Source organism: Antechinus flavipes, chromosome 5 (genome assembly GCF_016432865.1).
Source record: "Antechinus flavipes isolate AdamAnt ecotype Samford, QLD, Australia chromosome 5, AdamAnt_v2, whole genome shotgun sequence".
In the NCBI taxonomy this organism is placed as follows: domain Eukaryota; kingdom Metazoa; phylum Chordata; class Mammalia; order Dasyuromorphia; family Dasyuridae; genus Antechinus; species Antechinus flavipes.
The window spans coordinates 224,636,278-224,655,426 of record NC_067402.1 but is presented as its reverse complement, the minus strand read 5'-3'; the positions used below and the strand labels follow the sequence as shown (position 1 = coordinate 224,655,426).

At 39.0% G+C, this 19,149-nt stretch overlaps 1 protein-coding gene across 1 annotated transcript; it reads right to left on the bottom strand.

The window, feature by feature from the left end:
* Positions 1-7,996: 7,996 nt before the first annotated feature.
* LOC127539271 (keratin, type II cytoskeletal 1-like) lies at positions 7,997-16,410 on the bottom strand. Its single transcript, XM_051963367.1, has 9 exons — positions 15,703-16,410; positions 13,414-13,628; positions 12,177-12,237; positions 11,638-11,733; positions 11,337-11,501; positions 11,091-11,216; positions 9,998-10,218; positions 9,231-9,265; positions 7,997-9,121 (listed from the first exon to the last, which is right to left on the bottom strand). The coding sequence occupies exons 1-9, from the start codon at positions 16,339-16,341 to the stop codon at positions 8,679-8,681; spliced, it is 2,001 nt and encodes a 666-aa protein (XP_051819327.1). The 5' UTR covers positions 16,342-16,410; the 3' UTR covers positions 7,997-8,678.
* Between the last annotated feature and the right edge of the window lie 2,739 nt (positions 16,411-19,149).

Below are 19,149 nucleotides of genomic sequence, written 5' to 3'. Positions count from 1 at the left end.
GATTTCCTTCACAGGCTAATTGTACACTATTTCAGAGTCCGATTCTTTTTGTACAGCAAAATAACAGTTTGGTCATGTATACTTATTGTGTATCTAATTTATACTCTAATATATTTAACATCTACTGGTCATCCTGCCATCAAGGGGAGGGGGTGGGGGGAAGGAGGGGAAAAATTGGAACAAAAGGTTTGGCAATTGTCAGTGTTGTAAAATTGCCCATACATATAACTTGTAAATAAAAAGCTATGAAATAAAAAAATAAAGAACTACCTGTTCATTCCAATGGACTTGTGATGGAGAGAGCCATCTGCATCCAGAGAGAGGACTGTGGTAACTGAATATGAATCACAATATAGTATTTTCACTTTTGTTGTTGTTTGCTTTTTATTTTGTTTCTCACTTTTTTCCTTTTTGATCTGATTTTTTGTGCAGCATGATAATTGTGGAATTATGTATAGAAAAAATGCACATCTCTAACATATAATGGATTACTTACCATTTGGGAAGGAAATGGGGGGGAAGAGAGGGAGAAAAAATTTGGAACACAAGGTTTTGCAAGGGTGAATATTGGAAACTATCTTTGTATATATTTTGAAAATAAAATGTTATTGTTTTAAAAAGAAGAATTACCTGTTCATATCTTTTATCTTTTTTCTCTTGGGGATGGCTCTTATTCATAGAAATTTAATTTCTTAATTTTATTTTTAAAATAAGACCTTTTTAAATGAAAAAAATGCTACAAAGATCCCCACTAGTTATGTTTTCTTATTTTTGTTACATTTATTCACCTGTACAAATTTCTCCAATTTATATAATAAAAAATTGTCCATTTCATTTTCTATGACCCACTCTATCCTTTGTTGGATGTAAAACTTCCTATATTCATAGATCAGAAAAGCAATTTTTCCTTTATGCTCTAATTTGTTTATGATATGTCTGTTTCTAGGTATATTATGTTTCTATTTAAACTTTATCTTAGTATATGGTATGAGGTATTGGTCTAAAGCCAAACATCTCCAGTAGCTTCCAGTTTTCCCAGAAGTGTTTTATAAAATCATGAGTCCTTACCCCAAGTAACTTTTTAATTCTAAAAAGTTGTGCATAGTCTTTACCCCATGAATATCACTATACCCCAACAATATCAAAGAAAGAAGAAAAGGAGTTCATATGTGTATGTATGTATGTCTATGGAGATATGTATATATGTGTGTGTATGTATATATATATTTACATATATATGTATACATACATACATATTCATGGTATCTGTCTTTTTGTGGTAAAGAATTAGAAATGAAGATCTGCATTAAGAAGAATAGCTAAGTATATGATAACATGTGAATATAAAAAATGTAAAGAAATATCATTGTGCTGCCAGAAACATCAAAGGGAACAGTTACACAGAAAGCTAGAAAGATATGTATGAATTGATGGAGAGTAACATGAGTAGAAGCAGAAAAAAGATTTCTTCTCAGCTCTGGTCTTTGCATCAGGACCACTTTAAAAGTCCATTTTTTGAAAGGTTTCTCTTCCCTCTGTCCTGATATAATTATTGTAAATACTACTAAAAAGAATAGCTAAATATTTTCATTATATTTACTAATCATATTAGAAAATTATAAATGCTAGCAAATAAATACTATTCAGTATTTCAGGGCAAATTATTCTTGGTTTTTAAGTCTTTTGCTTTTGTCTTTTGAAATGTCATATATATATATATATATATATATATATGAAAAATGCCATAGAAAAAGAAATTATAAATTTTGACAAATTTTATTTATAAAAATAGAATTATAAAAATGAACATCTTTGAAGGAGTTAACAACACTGATGAATCCAATGATTAATCCTAAGGATCAATGAAAAAACATCTACCCACATCTTGATAAACTGGTGTTAAAGAACTTATAAAGAAGAAAATACACATTTATGTAAATGGCCAGTATTGGGATTTATTTTGATTTATTGTGCATATTTGTTTTCAGAGTTTTGTTTTTTTGCTTTCTTCAAGGAATTAAGAAAATAAATGCTCATTTTTTATTTACAAAACAAAAATTCAGAGAGACAGATAAGCATATCATTTTTAAGTCTCTGTTTAATTTATCATATAAATTATAAATACAAGCTGTCCATAATAAAGATTCATGGTTTCTAAAACCAAGCTTCTCTTTCTGCCACTCAAGTTTGTTTATTTTTTTAAAGATTGGAATAATTGGCCATTTTTAAAAATATTTGAGAGTGAGTCATTTCAGAACTAATATTGGGTAGTACAATCCTCACTATCTCCATCTCAGGCATGGCATCTTGAAATGGAAAAGAGAGCCAATTGTAAATTCAAAGGAGAGCTAATTCTGCCAAATGGCAACCAAGACTTATGTTTCAAAGAGGAGCAGATCATAGGAGCCCAGAAAAGAAATGTCCCGATGAATGATGCTGCACTCAGGAGAGAACTATGAAATGATCCCATAAGGAAAGAAACAATATTGTTGATGTTGTTCAGTCATTTCTATTGTGTCCAAGTCCTTGTGACCCCATTTGGGGTTTATTGGCAAAGTTACTGGAGTGGTTTGCCATTTCCTTCTGTAGCTCATTTTACAAATGAGGAAACTGAGGTAAACCAGGTTAAGTGACCCACCCAGGGTCACATAGCTAGTAACTGTGTGAGGCTAAATTTGCACTGTGATCTTCTTTATTCTAGGCCCAGCATTCTATCCACTGCACCACCTAGCTGCCCTAAAAAACATTGAAGTCCTGTAATTTTGCAAGCAAGTGTTTCTATCTGTCTGTTTACATATATGCACATAACATAAATATGTATATATTTACACATATATACATACACATACACATATATGTATGTACACATATATTCCCTAAAAGTGTGTCTCACTTCCCTATAGTGTTATATGTATTTGTAGGAGAATTGCCTCAGTTGATGAAAGGACTTTTATTGCTACTATCTTTAATATTTCTTCTTAAATTTTCTCTATGAACTAATTGTATCTGTCAAACCACAGATATTTATTGGGAATTTCTTATGCAGTAAACACTGTGCTAAGTGCTGAACATACAATGGAGGTGGGGAAAGCAAAAATTGACCCTGCCCTCAAGAAGCTAATGAGAGGTGTACATAAATAAACATGTATAAAATGTACATAGGGCAGGTGGAAAGTAACCATAGAAAGAAAAATACTAGCTACTGAGAGGGAGGAAAAAACACAGGATAGCCATGTAATTCTTCCTGCAGAAAGTGATGAATAAGCCAAGTCAAGGAATTCTGAAGAGTAAAGGTTAAAAGAGAGAACACCCCAGGTGTAGAGGCAGCTTATACAAAGACACAGAGGTGGGAACACAGGAAGAAGGAACATAGAGTAGGCCATTTGGGTTGAACCCCAGAATGAATGGAGGAGAGTAATGTGTGAGAGGTCTAGAAAAAGAGGGTAGTTCATGACATGGAGAGCTTTAAATATAAGACAGAGGCATTTGTTTCTATTTCATCCTCGAGATAAAGAGGAACCAGTGGAATTAATAAAATAAGAGACTAGCGTCATCTGACCTCAGAAGGTCTGACTATGTAACACAATCAAGAAATATTGAAAGGCTATGTAAGATGGGTGACTGCCTGAGTGTATAGAAGAGGTAGAAGAGAGAAAGAGAGTATCAGGAGAAATGGCAAAGTATGGGTAATGGTACATACAGTAAGGAGAGAGTGAGTAGTCAGCATGATTTGTGTTGTAAATGTTAAAATTAGGAAGATGCTGATATCCTCAATAGAAATAAATTAGTTTGGAAAAGGAGTGTTTGCCAAGGGGAAAGATAATGAGCACTACCTTGTACATTTTAACGTTGAAATGCCGAAAGGATTTCCAATAGACAGTTGATAATGTGGGAACTCAAGAAAGAGGAGAGAAAAAGACGAAAACACACAGAGAGAGACTTATACATAAAGACAGAGACAGACAGACAGAAATAGAAACAGAGAGAGTCACAGAAATGATAGAAACCATGGGAGCTAATTAGATCACCAAGTAAGAGATTGTAAAGAGTAAAAACAAGAGTAGGATAGAGCCTTGTAGCTCATTTATCAATTGGGGTGGAGCATGCAAAATGGCCTAGCAAAAAAGACTGAAGAGTCAGATAAGTAGAAGGAAAACCAAGAAAGAATTCATTAAAAAAAAAAAAAAAACAGAAAAGAGACTTGAACAAAGAAATGCTTAACTGTCAAACTTGTAGCACAAGGGTCAAGATGAATGATTGAATACAAGGCCTTTTCTATTGGGTAATTTCAAGATCACTAGTAACTTGGAAGAGAGCCTTCCTTCCAAACTTCAGTTGGGAGTAAGGTTCTTCATAGGAAACTTATATCATTATAATATCATTATAAATTAGCTCTGTATGTTTGTGGCAGCCCTCTTTGTAGTGGCCAGTAACTTGAAACTAAGTGGATGCCCATCAATTGGAGAATGGCTGAATAAATTGTGGTATATGAATGTTATGGAATATTATTTTTCTGTAAGAAATGACCCTGCAGGATGATTTCAGAAAGGCCTGGAGAGACTTACATGTACTAATGCTGAGTGAAGTGAGCAGGACCAGAATATCATTATATACTTCAACAACAATACTATATGATGATCAATTCTGATGGACATGGCCCTCTTCAACAATGAGATGAACCAAATCGGTTCCAATAGAGCAGTAATGAACTGAACCAGCTACACCCAGCAAAAGAACTCTGGGAGATGACTATGAACCACTACATAGAATTCCCAATCCTTATATTTTTGCCTGCCAGCATTTTTGATTTCCTTCACAGGCTAATTGTATAATATTTCAGAGTCCAATTCTTTTTGTACAGCAAAATAACTGTTTGGACATATATACATATATTGTGTTTAACTTATACTTTAACATATTTGACATGTATTGGTCAACCTGCCATCTCGGGGAAGGGGTGGGGGGAAAGAGGGGAAAAGTTGGAACAAAAGGTTTTGCAATTGTCAGAGCTGAAAAATTACCCGGGCTTATATCTTGTAAATAAAAAGCTATTTAAAAATAAATAAATAAATTAGCTTTGTGACATTAAGATGTCGGTCAGGTAGCTAACATATATTTGCCCCTTACAATGCTAGGGCATTGTGCTAAGCACTGGGGATACTAAGAAAGACAAATGACAATCTGTTCTCATGAAACTCATGATTTAATGGAGGAGAAAACATGTAGTAAACTGTAAGAAAACAGGATAAATGGAAAATAATGAACAGAGAAAAGGTGCGTGGATTAACAGAGATTTAAAAAAGACTTCTGGAGAAGATGGCAATTCAACTGGGAATTGAAAGAAGCCAAGGAATACAGGAGGCAAAAATCACAAGTGAGAATATCTCAGGCCTGGGGGAACACAGTGACAATGCCCAGAGTTGGCCAATGGAATGTTGTGTGTGGAAGACTACTTGTGTAAGGGTGTAAGAAGATTGGAAAGGAAGGAGGTGGCTAAATTCTAAAGGTCTTTGAATGCCAAAGAAGGACTTTTTATTACTCTTGGAGCTAATAGGAAGCCATTAAAGTTTCTTGTGATATGGTCAAACCTGAGTTCTAAAGTGAGAGATGGACTGGAGTCAGCCAGATACTTGAGGCAGGGCGATCAACCAAAAGGTGAATGCAGTAAACTACATGTGAAATGCTAAGGACCTTCATTAGGATGGTTACAGTGTTAGAGAAGAGAAGGAGCTATTATGAAGATAAAAATGAAAGAACTGAGTGGAAGGGAGAAAATGAGTTAAAGAAGAACCTTTTTATTGTAAGTCTAGATGGTTGGAATAATGGTGGTATCCTCGAGAGAAATTGGGAAGTGAGAGAGAGTGGAAGGTTTAGGGGGAAAGATCATGCTCAGGTTTTGGACACGGTGAATTTAAGGAGTCTAAGGATCATTCAGTTGGAGATAACTAAAAGACAGTTGAAGATTGAATGAATAAATGACATATATTAGATTATGTTGAGACTTCCTGCCATTTCAAATACAAAAAAAATAAAAATAAAAAACCATTTGCATAGCATTGAAAGATTTGCAAAGCCCTTTACAAGTATTATTTCATTTGATCTTCACAAGAGCCAGGGGAAGTAACTGTTATTGTTTTACATTTTTAGAAACTAGGGGAATGGGTTAATTGACTTGCCCAGGGACACACAGCTAGTAAGTGTTTAAGGCTGAACTCAGGTCTTCCTTAATTAATTAAATGCTATATACACTCTGTCATTTCACAACTTGGAAGCCTATTCTAATTAACCTAGCTCAGTTGCATTTACTCAATGTTCTTTCAGTGTATCTAAATCTGACTTGTACTACATTCATCAGCTATGTTTGATGTTATATTACAAACTTTCCTGTATTTTCAATTGAGTGTATTCGATCTTTTAGGCTTTAATATAAGCCATGCTTCTACAAGGGACTTTATAGCACAGTTTACCAGTGAGTCTTTTTTTTTTCTTTAGCATAAGAATCCTTTTATTTTATTTTATTTTATAATAACTTTATATTGACAGAATCCATGCCAGGGTAATTTTTTTACAACATTATCCCTTGCACTCACTTCTGTTCCAATTTTTCCCCTCCCTCCCTCCACCTCCTCCCTTAGATGGCAAGCAGTCCTATATACGTTAGATATGTTGCAATATATCCTAGATACAATATGTGTTTGCAGAACCGAACAGTTCTCTTGTTGCACAGGGAGAATTGGATTCAGAAGGTAAAAATAACCCGGGAAGAAAAACAAAATTGCAAATAGTTCACATTCGTTTCCCAGTGTCCTTTCTTTGAGTGGAGCTGCTTCTGTCCATCATTTATCAATTGAAACTCAGTTAGGTCTCTTTGTCAAAGAAATCCACTTCCATCAGAATACATCCTCATACAATATCATTGTCGAAGTGTATAATGATCTCCTGGTTCTGCTCATTTCACTTAGCATCAGTTCATGTAAGTCTCTCCAAGCCTTTCTGTATTCATCCTGATGGTCATTTCTTATAGAACAATAACATTCCATAACATTCATATACCACAATTTACCCAGCCATTCTCCAATTGATGGGCATCCATTCAATTTCCAGTTTCTAGTCACTACAAACAGGGCTGCCACAGACATTTTGGTACATACAGGTCCCTTTCCCTTCTTTAGTATCTCTTTGGGATATAAGCCCAGAAGTAAAACTGCTGGATCAAAGGGTATGCACAGTTTGATAACTTTTTGGGCATAATTCCAGATTGCTTTCCAGAATGGTTGGATCCGTTTACAACTCCACCAACAATGTGTCAGTGTCCCAGTTTTCCCACATCCCCTCCAACATTCATCATTATTTTTTCCTGTCATCTTAGCCAATCTGACAGGTGTGTAGTGGTATCTCAGAGTTGTCTTAATTTGCATTTCTCTGATCAATAGTGATTTGGAACACTCTTTCATATGAGTGGTAATAGTTTCAATTTCATCATCTGAAAATTGTTCATATCCTTTGACCATTTATCAATTGGAGAATGGCTTGATTTCTTATAAATTTGAGTCAGTTCTCTATATATTTTGGAAATGAGGTCTTTATCAGAACCTTTAACTGTGAAGATGTTTTCCCAGTTTGTTGCTTCCCTTCTAATCTTGTTTGCATTAGTTCTGTTTGTACAAAGACTTTTTAATTTGATATAATCAAAATTTTCTATTTTGTGATCAGTAATGGTCTCTAGTTCATCTTTGGTCACAAATTTCTTTCTCCTCCACAAGTCTGAGAGATAAACTATCCTATGTTCCTCTAATTTATTTATAATCTCGTTCTTTATGCCTAAGTCATGGACCCATTTTGATCTTATCTTGGTATATGGTGTTAAGTGTGGATCCATGCCTAATTTCTGCCATACTAATTTCCAGTTATCTCAGCAATTTTTATCAAATAATATCAGTGAGTCTTAAGAGAGAGAAAGAGATGGCTTTGTCATGAAAAACACTCAAAAGACAAATTTGCAAATTTTAAATGCAATTTATTGCAGACACACAAGAAAATGGAGACTTTGAGACTTCTTTCAGTAAAGTCACCCAACCAGCTTACATCTTGTACAAACAACAACAACAACAACAACACACAATTTGTTGCTATAGGATGGAGACACACGCCCTACAAGGGCTGGATTGAAATGGCTCTCCTGCTTGGCTTGGGGAAAACTTTTGAAATGTAGAGTGGGCAGTGATGAAGGTGAATTTTTTTCAAGCTGTAGCCTCATGATTAATCAAGGACAGTGGTCTTTCATACTCAGAAATGACTTCACTAGTCAAGACACAGGAAGAGGGAAAACCTGATGATGAAGGCCAGAATAGAGAATAGCTACCAAAAGGAAAAATGGGGAGAACATGGCTCTAAAAGGCCAGGATCATCAGCAACCTCTCCTATGCACCCACAGAGATGAAGCTCAGTGGAACTCAAGAGGTGGAAGTGCCCACTGGTTGGATAACTCAAGAAAACCTTTAAGAATCAAGATCAGAGAAAGAAATTAGAGGGCTTTAGGAAAACAAGGTGAACTGCTGCAGTCCACCACTTTTTATTTTCCTCAAGTAAAGTTGAAGTTTTTGACTTCAAGAATTGACTGAAAATAAACACAGACATTGATCTAAAGGACAGGTAGCAGGGTAGGGAGAGCTCTGGCTTTAATTGGTGACTGTAGAATAACTGGTAGAGGTGAATTTCATGCTAGAGCTGCCACTGGAACTCTTGACACCCCCAGAGCCACCACCAGAGCTGCTGCTGCCTCCTCCTCCAGAGCTGGAGCCCCGACCTCCTGAGGATCCATAGCTGCCTCCTCCAGAGCCTGAACCAGAGCCAGAGCCTCGGCCTCCTGAGGAACCATAGCTGCCTCCTCCAGAACCAGAGCCCCTGCCTCCTCCAGAGCCAGAACCTCGGCCTCCTCCAGAACCGGAACCTCTGCCTCCTCCAGAGCCATAGCTGCCACCTCCACCACCGGAGCCATATCTGCCTCCTCCGGAGCTGGAACCGTAGCTACCACCTCCACCTCCAGAACCGTAGCTACCACCTCCACCTCCGAACTTTCCTCCTCCACCACCAGACACAGAGACATGGCTGGTGCTCACAGCTGTGGAAGAAATTTCTGTTGTTACTTCTGGGAATACCCTTCCCTGGACAAAGTCCCCTCCATCCCAAGAAAACTTTCAAGTGTCTAAAAAATGATTCTTGATACTTACACACACTCACGTTGGGAACACACTCTCCAGACACCCTAAAAGGAAGATGGAAAGACAGTTCCTGTGACTCAGTACAACCAACCCATTCTCCTTCCCATACCTGACATTTCTGAATTTTCCTGTAAGCTGTTCCTTTCTTCATCGCTCCATCTAAATCTGTCCCTCCCTCCCCATTTCAATATCATGAATCAATTCCCAGAAATCAGAATAATTAGCTTAAATTTCCTGTAGCCTTTGGCACCAAAAGCACTTCTTTCCACAAGCCTGGGAAATGGTTCCATGAGGCTTGAAGACTACTGGATCTCTGGCATACTAGATGGGAGGAGAGTGGAACACCACTCTAATACTATCTCTGCTACTTAATGGCTCAGACCATGCACTTAACCACCTTGACCCTCAATTTACTTCTCTAGAAAAAGAGAGGGGATACAATGGCCTCTAAAGTCCATTTTCATTTCAAAATCAATGCTTCTATAATCTGGATGCACATACTACTTCTACAGCTGACTACCTATGAAGTTTAAGGAAGAAATTTAAGGCCTTTGCTCCCCGGGGGCCTCATTTCTGACATAAGAAAGTTGAACTCCGTGATCCTTGAGGTTCCGTTCATCTCTAGATCCTCTAGCCCTATACTCCTTTATAACAAGTGCTAGGCTATAGAAGAGCTAATTCCTCATCATTCAGTCTCAAAGATCCTGTCCTCACAGGATGTTCCATTGCCTTCCCTTGAGTGTGGTTCAACAGAGTCTTCAGTGCTCATCCCTCACCTGCTCTCCTCTCCCTCCAGAAGCATCCTGTAGGTGGCTATCTCAGCATCCAAGGTCAGCTTAACATTATACAGCTCCTGGTAGTCACGCATCAGTCGGGTCATGTCCTCCTTGGCCTTCTGCAGTGCATCTTGCAGCTCTTCCAGTTTGCCCTGTGCATCTTTCAGGGCATTCTCCCCACGCTGCTCTGCATCAGCAATGGCTTGCTGGAGCCGGGAAATCTTACAGAAGACAGCAAATCATATACATGGATCAAGTCCTCTGCCTCCCACTCACTACCACCACCACCCACAACTAATCTCACACTCCTGGGAATCCTGACCCCAAATTACTATTTCCACCCAAAGATTCAATCAGGAACAATGTTCCTGATTGTTCCCATACTAGAGTAACAATAATAGTAACAAAGGTAGTAACTATAACTACCATTTAGGCAACACTTTAAAGGTTGCAGACTCTTAATTGATCCTTGCAACAAACTTGCTAGATGGCTGCTACTTTGATCCCTATTGGACAAATGAGAAAACTGAGGAAGAGAAAGGTAAAAATAATTTGTCCAGGGTCACACATCTAGAAAAGTTTAATACAGGTTTCAAACACAAATCCAGTGTCTCTATCTATTGCCAAGAATATTTTAAACAAAAAACAAGCACCCGGGACTAAGGACATTTTGTCCATATTTCCACCTTCAGATAGGAATCTTCAATTAGGCAATAAAATCTTAGAGACACCTAATACTACTTCAGAACTTTTCTAAAATCTCCTTCTACATCCTCAATGGGTAGTCCTTTAGACTCTGCTCAAGTATCTTCAGTAACAGAAAATCCCCTAACTCACAAGAGAATGAATTCATCTGTCAGCTCTCCATCTTGAGCACTAGAAATTGTAAGCCTTTAGGTCTTCACCACAAGGTTCTCTCAAGGAAACCCTACTCTAAGGCACACTTCTATGGGGTCCTCAAAGTCCAGAATCTCAAAGATGGCAGGGATCTTTCAAGCCATCTGCACCAAACTGGAGTCATTTTCACAATCAAGAAAGCCTTGCTCAATAACCCTATGGTAGCTCAGAGGAGGAGGGTGAAGGAAACCAGTACCTGCTTCTTCACTGAATCAATTTCAGAATTCAGTCTCTGAATCATTCTGTTCATCTCAGAAATCTCCGTTTTTGTGTTTCTCAGTTGGTCTCCATGTTTCCCAGCAGTCACCTGGAGCTCTTCATACTGAAGGCAGGAGAGCAAAGAGAGGGCACGTGAGTACATCTTGACATACCCTAGGTAAACTTTAGGCACAAAGTTCAAGGAAGCCAGAGGCCTGTTGGGAGAGGCTCTGTATTCACTCACTTTGTGCTGGTACATGGTCTCAGCCTCAGCTTTGCTCCTCTGGGCAATCTCATCATAGTGACTTTTGATCTCTTCAATGATGCTACTCAAGTCCAGGCTCCTGTTGTTGTCCATGGAGAGGATGACATTGGTGTTGCTGATGTGAGTCTGCATCTGGGATAGTTCCTACAAGATACAACATTTCTGTGACTTCTCTGCTTTCCAGAGACAAACATGAACTAGCATATATGGGATATTCCCAGAGTCTCTTTGACGCACAGTGAAGAGGTGGGTGCATTTTAGTGATCATGAGCTGACTTACTGTGTCATAGAGAATCTTGTAAAAGTTGATGTCATCTTGCAAAAGATCCGTCTTGCCCTGAAGGTCAATCTTGCTCATATAAGCATTGTCCACATCCTGAGCAATTAGAAGAAAAAGTCAGGGAATGACTATCCATAACCCTGCCCCCTGCTTACATGGAATAACCTCTGGTCTAAAAGAATTCTGCACTTTTCCAAGAGAATAGGGATGAAGAAGCTTGATTTCTGAGCTATGCTTCTTTTTATGCTACCCACCCTTTTGAGTCTTGGGAATTCCCCTCACTTGCAAAGGGGAGATCTTCTGGCTCTGCTTTCCACATTGCAGGCAGAAATACAAAGAAGGAAACTTATTTGAAGAGCCAGAGAGGCAGAGAAGGATGATGCACTGACAAGAAATATTAAGATTTTTCCTCAGCTGTAAATTGAAATGACAGTTTGGTTCTTCTTGCGTTTTTTTTTGGGGGGGGGGCGCTAATATAGTGAACCAGTGCTTATTTTTCTGGATAAAAATGTGACCTTCATTCTGTTCCTTTGACTTACTTTCTTGATGGTCACAAATTCATTCTCTGCATCTGTACGTTTGTTGATTTCATCTTCATATCTGTTGAAGGGAAGAAGACAAGATGAATTCAGGAGATTTGGGAAAGGATATGACCTAGAACTGAGTTCTGTGTAAAATCACATTAATCTAGGAATGTCATCTTCTCCATCTCTGCTTCTAACCAACTTGACTGTTCAACTTTTTCTAAGGCACATTTCTATGGGAACATGTTTCTAAAAATGAAACTTTGCCTTGGAAAAGGGAAGGCAGGAAGGAAAGAAAGGAGGAAGGAAGGAAAGAAGGAAGGAAGGAAGGAAGGAAGGAAGGAAGGAAGGAAGGAAGGAAGGAAGGAAGGAAGGAAGGAAGGAAGGAAGGAAGGAAGAAAAAAGGAAAGAAAGAAGGAAGGAAGGAAAGAAGGAAAGAAGGAAGGAAGGAAGGAAGGAAAGAAGGAAGGAAGGAAGGAAGATTCAAAGGGACAAAAGAAAGCTCAAAGGAACAAAAGAAGAAAGAAAAAGAAAGAGGGAGGTGAGGTCAAAGAGTGAAGAACAAACAAGGGAAGAAATGCAAGTATTTAGTAAACATACTAGGTTCCAGCATAGGCAACTGGGGAGCATAGGGTATAGAGTGACACATCTTATAGTCAGAAAAACCTGAATTCAAATCATATCTCAGACATATTATGGTTGTGTGATGCTAGAAAAGTCACTTAACCCTATTGGCTTCAATTTCCTCATCTAAAATGAAATGGATGAGGAAAAGATAAACAACTCCAATAACTTTGTCAAGAAAATCCCAAAAGGGGTCCCAAAGAATTAGACCTGGCTAAACCCACTGAAGAACATCATCAACATGTTCCAGGCACTATGCTAAGTGATTTACAAATATCCTGTCATTTGATTCTCAAAACTACCCTGGGAAGAAGAGATGCTATTATTATCCACATTTTGTAGATGAGAAAACTGAGATTAAATTGATAAGAATTGATATGTTAGGTGACTTGCCCAGGACCACACAATTCATATATGCCTGAATCTGGATTGGAATTCAGTTCTTTCTCACTCTCAGACAAGTTTACTGGACCCCCATTTGCCTTTTAGGAGGGAAAAATGCCACTCAATTAGTCTTCCTCTGTTCCCTGATACTCCCTAGAGTATCCCTCAGGTTACTCTCTGGGAAGACTTCCAGGGGCAATGGTTTGGTCATTGAGGACTGAGGGAAGGATAGTTGGGTGCGTACTTTTTCTTGAAGTCCTCCACCATGTCTTGCATATTAGTCAATTCTGACTCCATCCGTGAGCGGTCATTCTTCAGTGAATCTAGCTTCTGCCTAAGTGTAGACACATAGGCTTCAAAGAGAGGCTCCAGATTGTGGCTGCGAGTTGAAGTGTCCACCTGCTGCAGCAGCTCCCATTTGGTCTGCAATACCTGGTTCTGCTGCTCCAGGAATCGCACCTGAAAATGCCAAGACCCCCAAAGTCGTTATTCAAGGGATGCGTTCTAGGAACTGTTGGTCCCCAAATTACAGTCCAGAGGAAGACTCTGGAACAAGACAGGGAATCTTTGTTCTTCCATAATTCTCAAATCAAAGCAAGCAAAGGAAGAATATCGTGAATGAGCTGGCACATTTGCAGCTGGGAGCTTCTTGAGAACAGGGTCCATCTTGCTTTTCCAGTAGTACCTCCAGCCTTTTGCTTGTACCAAATGCTTAATAAATGTTTTATCCCTTCCTTTTTCCCTTCCTTTCTTCCTTTCTTCATTCATTCATATCCATAATCAACCAATCTCTATATTTCCATTCAGATAATTCCCCAACACTAATGATTGTAATCAATTTGAATTTGTCATTCACAAGAAAGCAGCAAGCACTACCTCCCAAAAATCAAATCCTTGATCAATATAAATCATTTTGCTTCAACTGGAATGACAATTTCCATTTCTATAGCACTGCAAAATTAAAGCAAGTGCTAAAAAATTTTAAATCACTATGCAGATAATCTGTATGACTGAGGACAAGTGAATATGATCCTCAATTTTTTCTTCTATGCAATGGGAATAGTAATATGAGCAGTACTCATTTACCAGCAGTTTGGTGGCTCAAATGACATAACATAAGTAAAATGATAGGTAAAAATTTATGAAGAGGTATGTTAATAGCAGCTATCATTGTTGTTTCTATTACAGTGGGTTTTGCCTGAATAACTATCAAAAAACGTTTGCTTTTCCTAAGGACATCCCCAAGGCTTTCTAGAAGTCAAAAAAACAGGAAAGCATTGCTGGAGAAAACTAAGCTAGCACACATCAAATCAATGTTGGACAATTGGGAGTTGATTGTATTGATGACCAAACTAAGAGTCAAGGAAGACATGTCTATTCTCATAGTTGACAAATGAGGATAAATCGATAATTTCATCCTATAGAACTTATTCAAAGCCCCAGAAGACAGGTTCACCTGATGATATTAGCTTAGAAATATTCAAAAATCACTGAGAACCCGTTTTCCACATATAGGGTTATTGACAAGAAAGAACTTCAATACCTTTTTAAATAAACATTTGAATAATGGTAATAACGATCATGAAAAATAAAGCACAAGACTTTGAGATTTGTAAAGGATGTTACAAATATTATCTTATTTAACCCAATCAATAACCCTGGAAGATAGGTATTATTATTAACCTCATTTTACAGATGAATCAATTTAGACAGACAGATTAAATGACTTGCCCAAGATCACATGGCTAATAAATGTCTAGGTCAAATTTCTACTCAGCTCTTCCTGAATCCTGGATTTAGGCTGGCCTTCAGACCATTTCAGATCTCAAAGTTCTCCTTTGTACCTTTACCCCATTTCTATCACTTTAAAATATTCCATAAATCTCCACTCCAGCTAGCTACTCAGTAAAATAATAATTATAATAAATTCTCTCAAGGCTTTTAATATACTGTCTTCATAGCAGAGTCATCCTTATTTTAAAATAAAATAAAATAAAAACTAGGGCAGATTTTTTTACATATGAAGAACCTGAGATTCAGACAGGTGGAAGATGGCAGTTATCATCCACTAGGTAAGTGCTAAAGCAGAGACACAACACCAAGTCCCACAGACTCAAATCCATTGTCTGCCCCCCAAACACACACACACACCGTCCTCTCTCTTCCTAAGAAGAAAGTCAAAAAAAATAGCTTAAGAATTCAATGGAGAAACATTTGGAGTTCAGCCCCAAAAGGCTTTCATTAAGACCACTGCCTCTTCACCTTCCACTATTTTTATGGACCAAAAACTAGGGATGCTCTCCTTTGCCTCCCCAGGTCATATAGGCACTAGCATCATTCACAAGCATCCATCATCTAAGCAAGACATCTTGACCCAGAGTTATCCTTTGGGTCACCCAAGCATGACACCTTGGAGTTGGAGATTAGAGCTCACATTATTCAACTCCCATTCCCCACCTCACTCCTTTGCCTCATCTATCTCAAATAAGCTTGAATGTATCCATCATCAACAACAGTAACCACAAGTACTCACTTTGTCAATGAAGGTGGCAAATCTGTTGTTGAGGTCCTTGATCTGTTCCCTCTCTTGTTCCTTCACTTTTTGAATATTAGGATCAATCTCCACATTGAGGGGTTGCAGAAGACCCTGGTTGATGGTCACCTCCTGGATGCCTCCAGGGGGACAGACAGGCCCAGAGCCTCCTCCGCCAAAACCACCACCTCCTAAACCCCCAAAGCCACCACCACCAAAGCCACCGCCGCTGCCGCCAAAACCACGCCCACCATAGCCACCACCACCATAGCTGCCACCACCAAAGCCACCACCACCATAGCCGCCACCACCAAATCCACCACCACCATAGCTGCCCCCACCAAATCCTCCACCGCCAAAACCTCCTCTTCCATAACCTCCTCCTCCTCCTCCAGCAACACTCTGGCAGATCCTTTTAGAGCCCCCCAAGTTAACTAGACTCTGGCTGCCAAAACCACCACCACCACCACCACCAGCTCTACAGCTTCCACCTGAAAATCTACCTCCACCTCCTCCAATCCTGCGGACAGTGGAGCTGCTGGTTATCCTGCGGGTGCAGGAGACCCCAGCGGAGCCTGAGCTGAAGCCACCACCACCACCACATCGATAGCCAGATCTGGAACTAAATTGTCGACTCATGTTGAACTAAGAAGGGGACAGATAGCAAAGGACAGGACCAAGGAGTAAGGAGCTAAGCACTCCTCTACTAGCAGCAGAGTGACTCCCTCCTTATATATAGATTGGAGGAGCTGGGTTTGGTCCCATGGAGTCAGTGCAGATTTAGAGCAATCTGAAGGGTTTGGTTTGCCTTGCAGCCATGCAAGATCTTTACGAGCCCCAACAATACAATAAACACTACACACCTAGCTCCCAGGATGGGCTCTGGAAATTGCTGCTCCTGCAAAATCTATTCAAGTACTAATTAGTTTATCAAAGAAATCTCTCCTCATCAAACTCACTTGATGCTAGGGAAGCAGGACCCCAAAACTGTTTCCTGCTACTTTTTCTTGGTCTTTCATCAACTTCTCTTTGAGTTATGCAAACTCCAATTCAGAGTTTGTCTTTCACTCCACAGGAAAGCTATACTCTTACAGCTCTGTGCACCAGTCCCTGTATGGCAGGAGGATGTTCTCATCCTCTTCATGTTTTCAGACTTGCCTTCCTGACTCCCAGCTCTCTCTAGGCCCCCAATTCAACAGTTCAATTACCCTCACTCCCTTGTCCCTAGTTTTCAAATCCCAGCTCCTCTAGGAAGATCCCTTTTATCCAAATAGTTCACATTCAAGTAATGTTTTCTTGACTTTCACCCTGTGAGATAAGGTTCCCATTTCACATTTAAGGACACTTCCAGGAAGGAAGTTCAGAGAGGTCCAGTCCTAGGGTCCCAGATCACATGACCAGCTAAGAAGAGTCAGGGCCAAGAGTCAACCTCAATTCTTCTAATTCCAAGTTCAACACTTCTCCATCATCCCAGATTGATGAAAAGGTATCAATAGACAAAACTGATAAACTATTGGACTTAGAATCCATCTCATCTCTTCTCATCTACTTCTTAGTCTCCCTCAGCCTTTTCTTCCTTCAGTTTCCTCATCTGGAAAATAGGAGTAAGTAGAAGCACCTATCTCCCCAGGCTAACATGAAGATCTGATGAGATAAAATATAGAGAGTGCTCTGCAAACTTCAAAGAGTGATATAAATGCTAGTTATTATTATGTGACAGATTTCTTTAATTCTCCCCTACCTTGGGTATAGAATTCCTGTGGTTGCTGTCTCCAAAATGATTTAATGTTTTATGTCAGCAAGACTTTGGTCCTAAGTTCATAGATAATAGAGGATGTCTTGGTGGACTTTATAGAGGAGAACGGTATCCAAAAACAGACCTTCTCCCTCATCCCAAAGACTTAAACTTGACACCCCTTTCCTTCCCCCCAACTTCATGTACCATTTGCTATACATAGATCTTGGGTCAGTTTCAGTCTCTAAACAATGGGGACAGAATTTCTTTTATTTCCTGCCTCCATAAAGGGGTGAGGGGATCAAATGAAATTGAGCACTCAATGGGCTCTGTAAACCTTAATGGGCTCTAGAAAGGTCAGTTATTGTAGTTCTCAAAAGTGCTAGCACAGCCCACTCTTCCCACCTTACCCTACCCCACAAAATGTCTGTTTTCTAATATTGAGAACCTGTCCCTACAAGGAAGACAACTGGATGGCTGCTTATCTCAATGAAACCACAAATAAGGACCAGATGCACATAGCCTGATCTTCAGCAAAGTCAAGGCCAATCTAATAGAAGCCAAGCATCTCTTCCCTGAGTTCAAGCAAGTTCTACTACTAACATATCCTGCCTTATCTCAAGGCTCTAAGAGACACCCTGAGACTAGAATGTACAGAGATGATGCCAACCTTCATTGGCAGAGTAAGGTTCTTATCTGGGAATTCCCTGTGCCAATGAGATTTCATGTCTACACCAAAGCCCTTCTCTGTCCAACAAAATTGTTTTCTGATAGTTTTCCAAAAGACTTCATCAGAAGAAAGCTCTGATTTTCCTACTAGAAGACTTTTCCCAAACAAGAGATGGAAGGATATTAACAATTAGTTGAAATAATAAGTTGCAAATGGCTCTTGAGTCTATAAAAATATATATTATAAATATTATGGGAAAGATAGCATCCTAAACTTTGCAATTTCGTAAACAAGAAGCATCAAACCACATCCCTTTTTGAGCTCTTCTTTTGCCCCTATTCACCAAATCATGGTAAGCTGAACATTCATCCGAGACACTGACCCAAGCAGCACCAAATACATATAAAAAGAAAGAATCTAAATTGGATTTTAAGTCATATTGATCAATGAAAAGAAAGTAAAACATGGTAGACTTTGCAGAACAAGGTTTGGAAAGAGAGGAAAGGGACTTGAAAAACGATCCTGTTGGGAACTTTGAAAGTCAGAGCTCACATTTCCTTTGAGCTGTTGGAAAAGCAGGTAGCCTTAATTGAAGTGGTTCTCTCCCTCATCCCTCAATCAGGGGAGAAGGTGGCCCAACGCTTAATAGGAGATACTCTGAAATGCAATTGAAGAGCTCAAATTTGACGTTCTGAGTGAATTCCGTCTACCCACTAGTAAATAGAAAAACAATACCCAAACCAGGAATGGGTTCAAATCCTGAATCTGACATTCTGACACATCACCCAGATCAAGTCATTTGTCTCAGTGCTGTGGACAATTTTCTTAAGAGTATAAGTTGCAAAAATGAGGCCATTTTGCATTGTTGGAAGTTTCCTCATCTCCCAAATTCCCTACACCAACAAAATGTCAGATCTTGTTCCTTTTCCAGTAGTGTCCAGTGAAACAAACTGTTTCTTCATTGTGTTTCTTATCTGTGTATTTGTTGTCTTCCCTCCTCTCTACCTCTATCCCTCCCATGGAATATAATCTACCTGAGAGT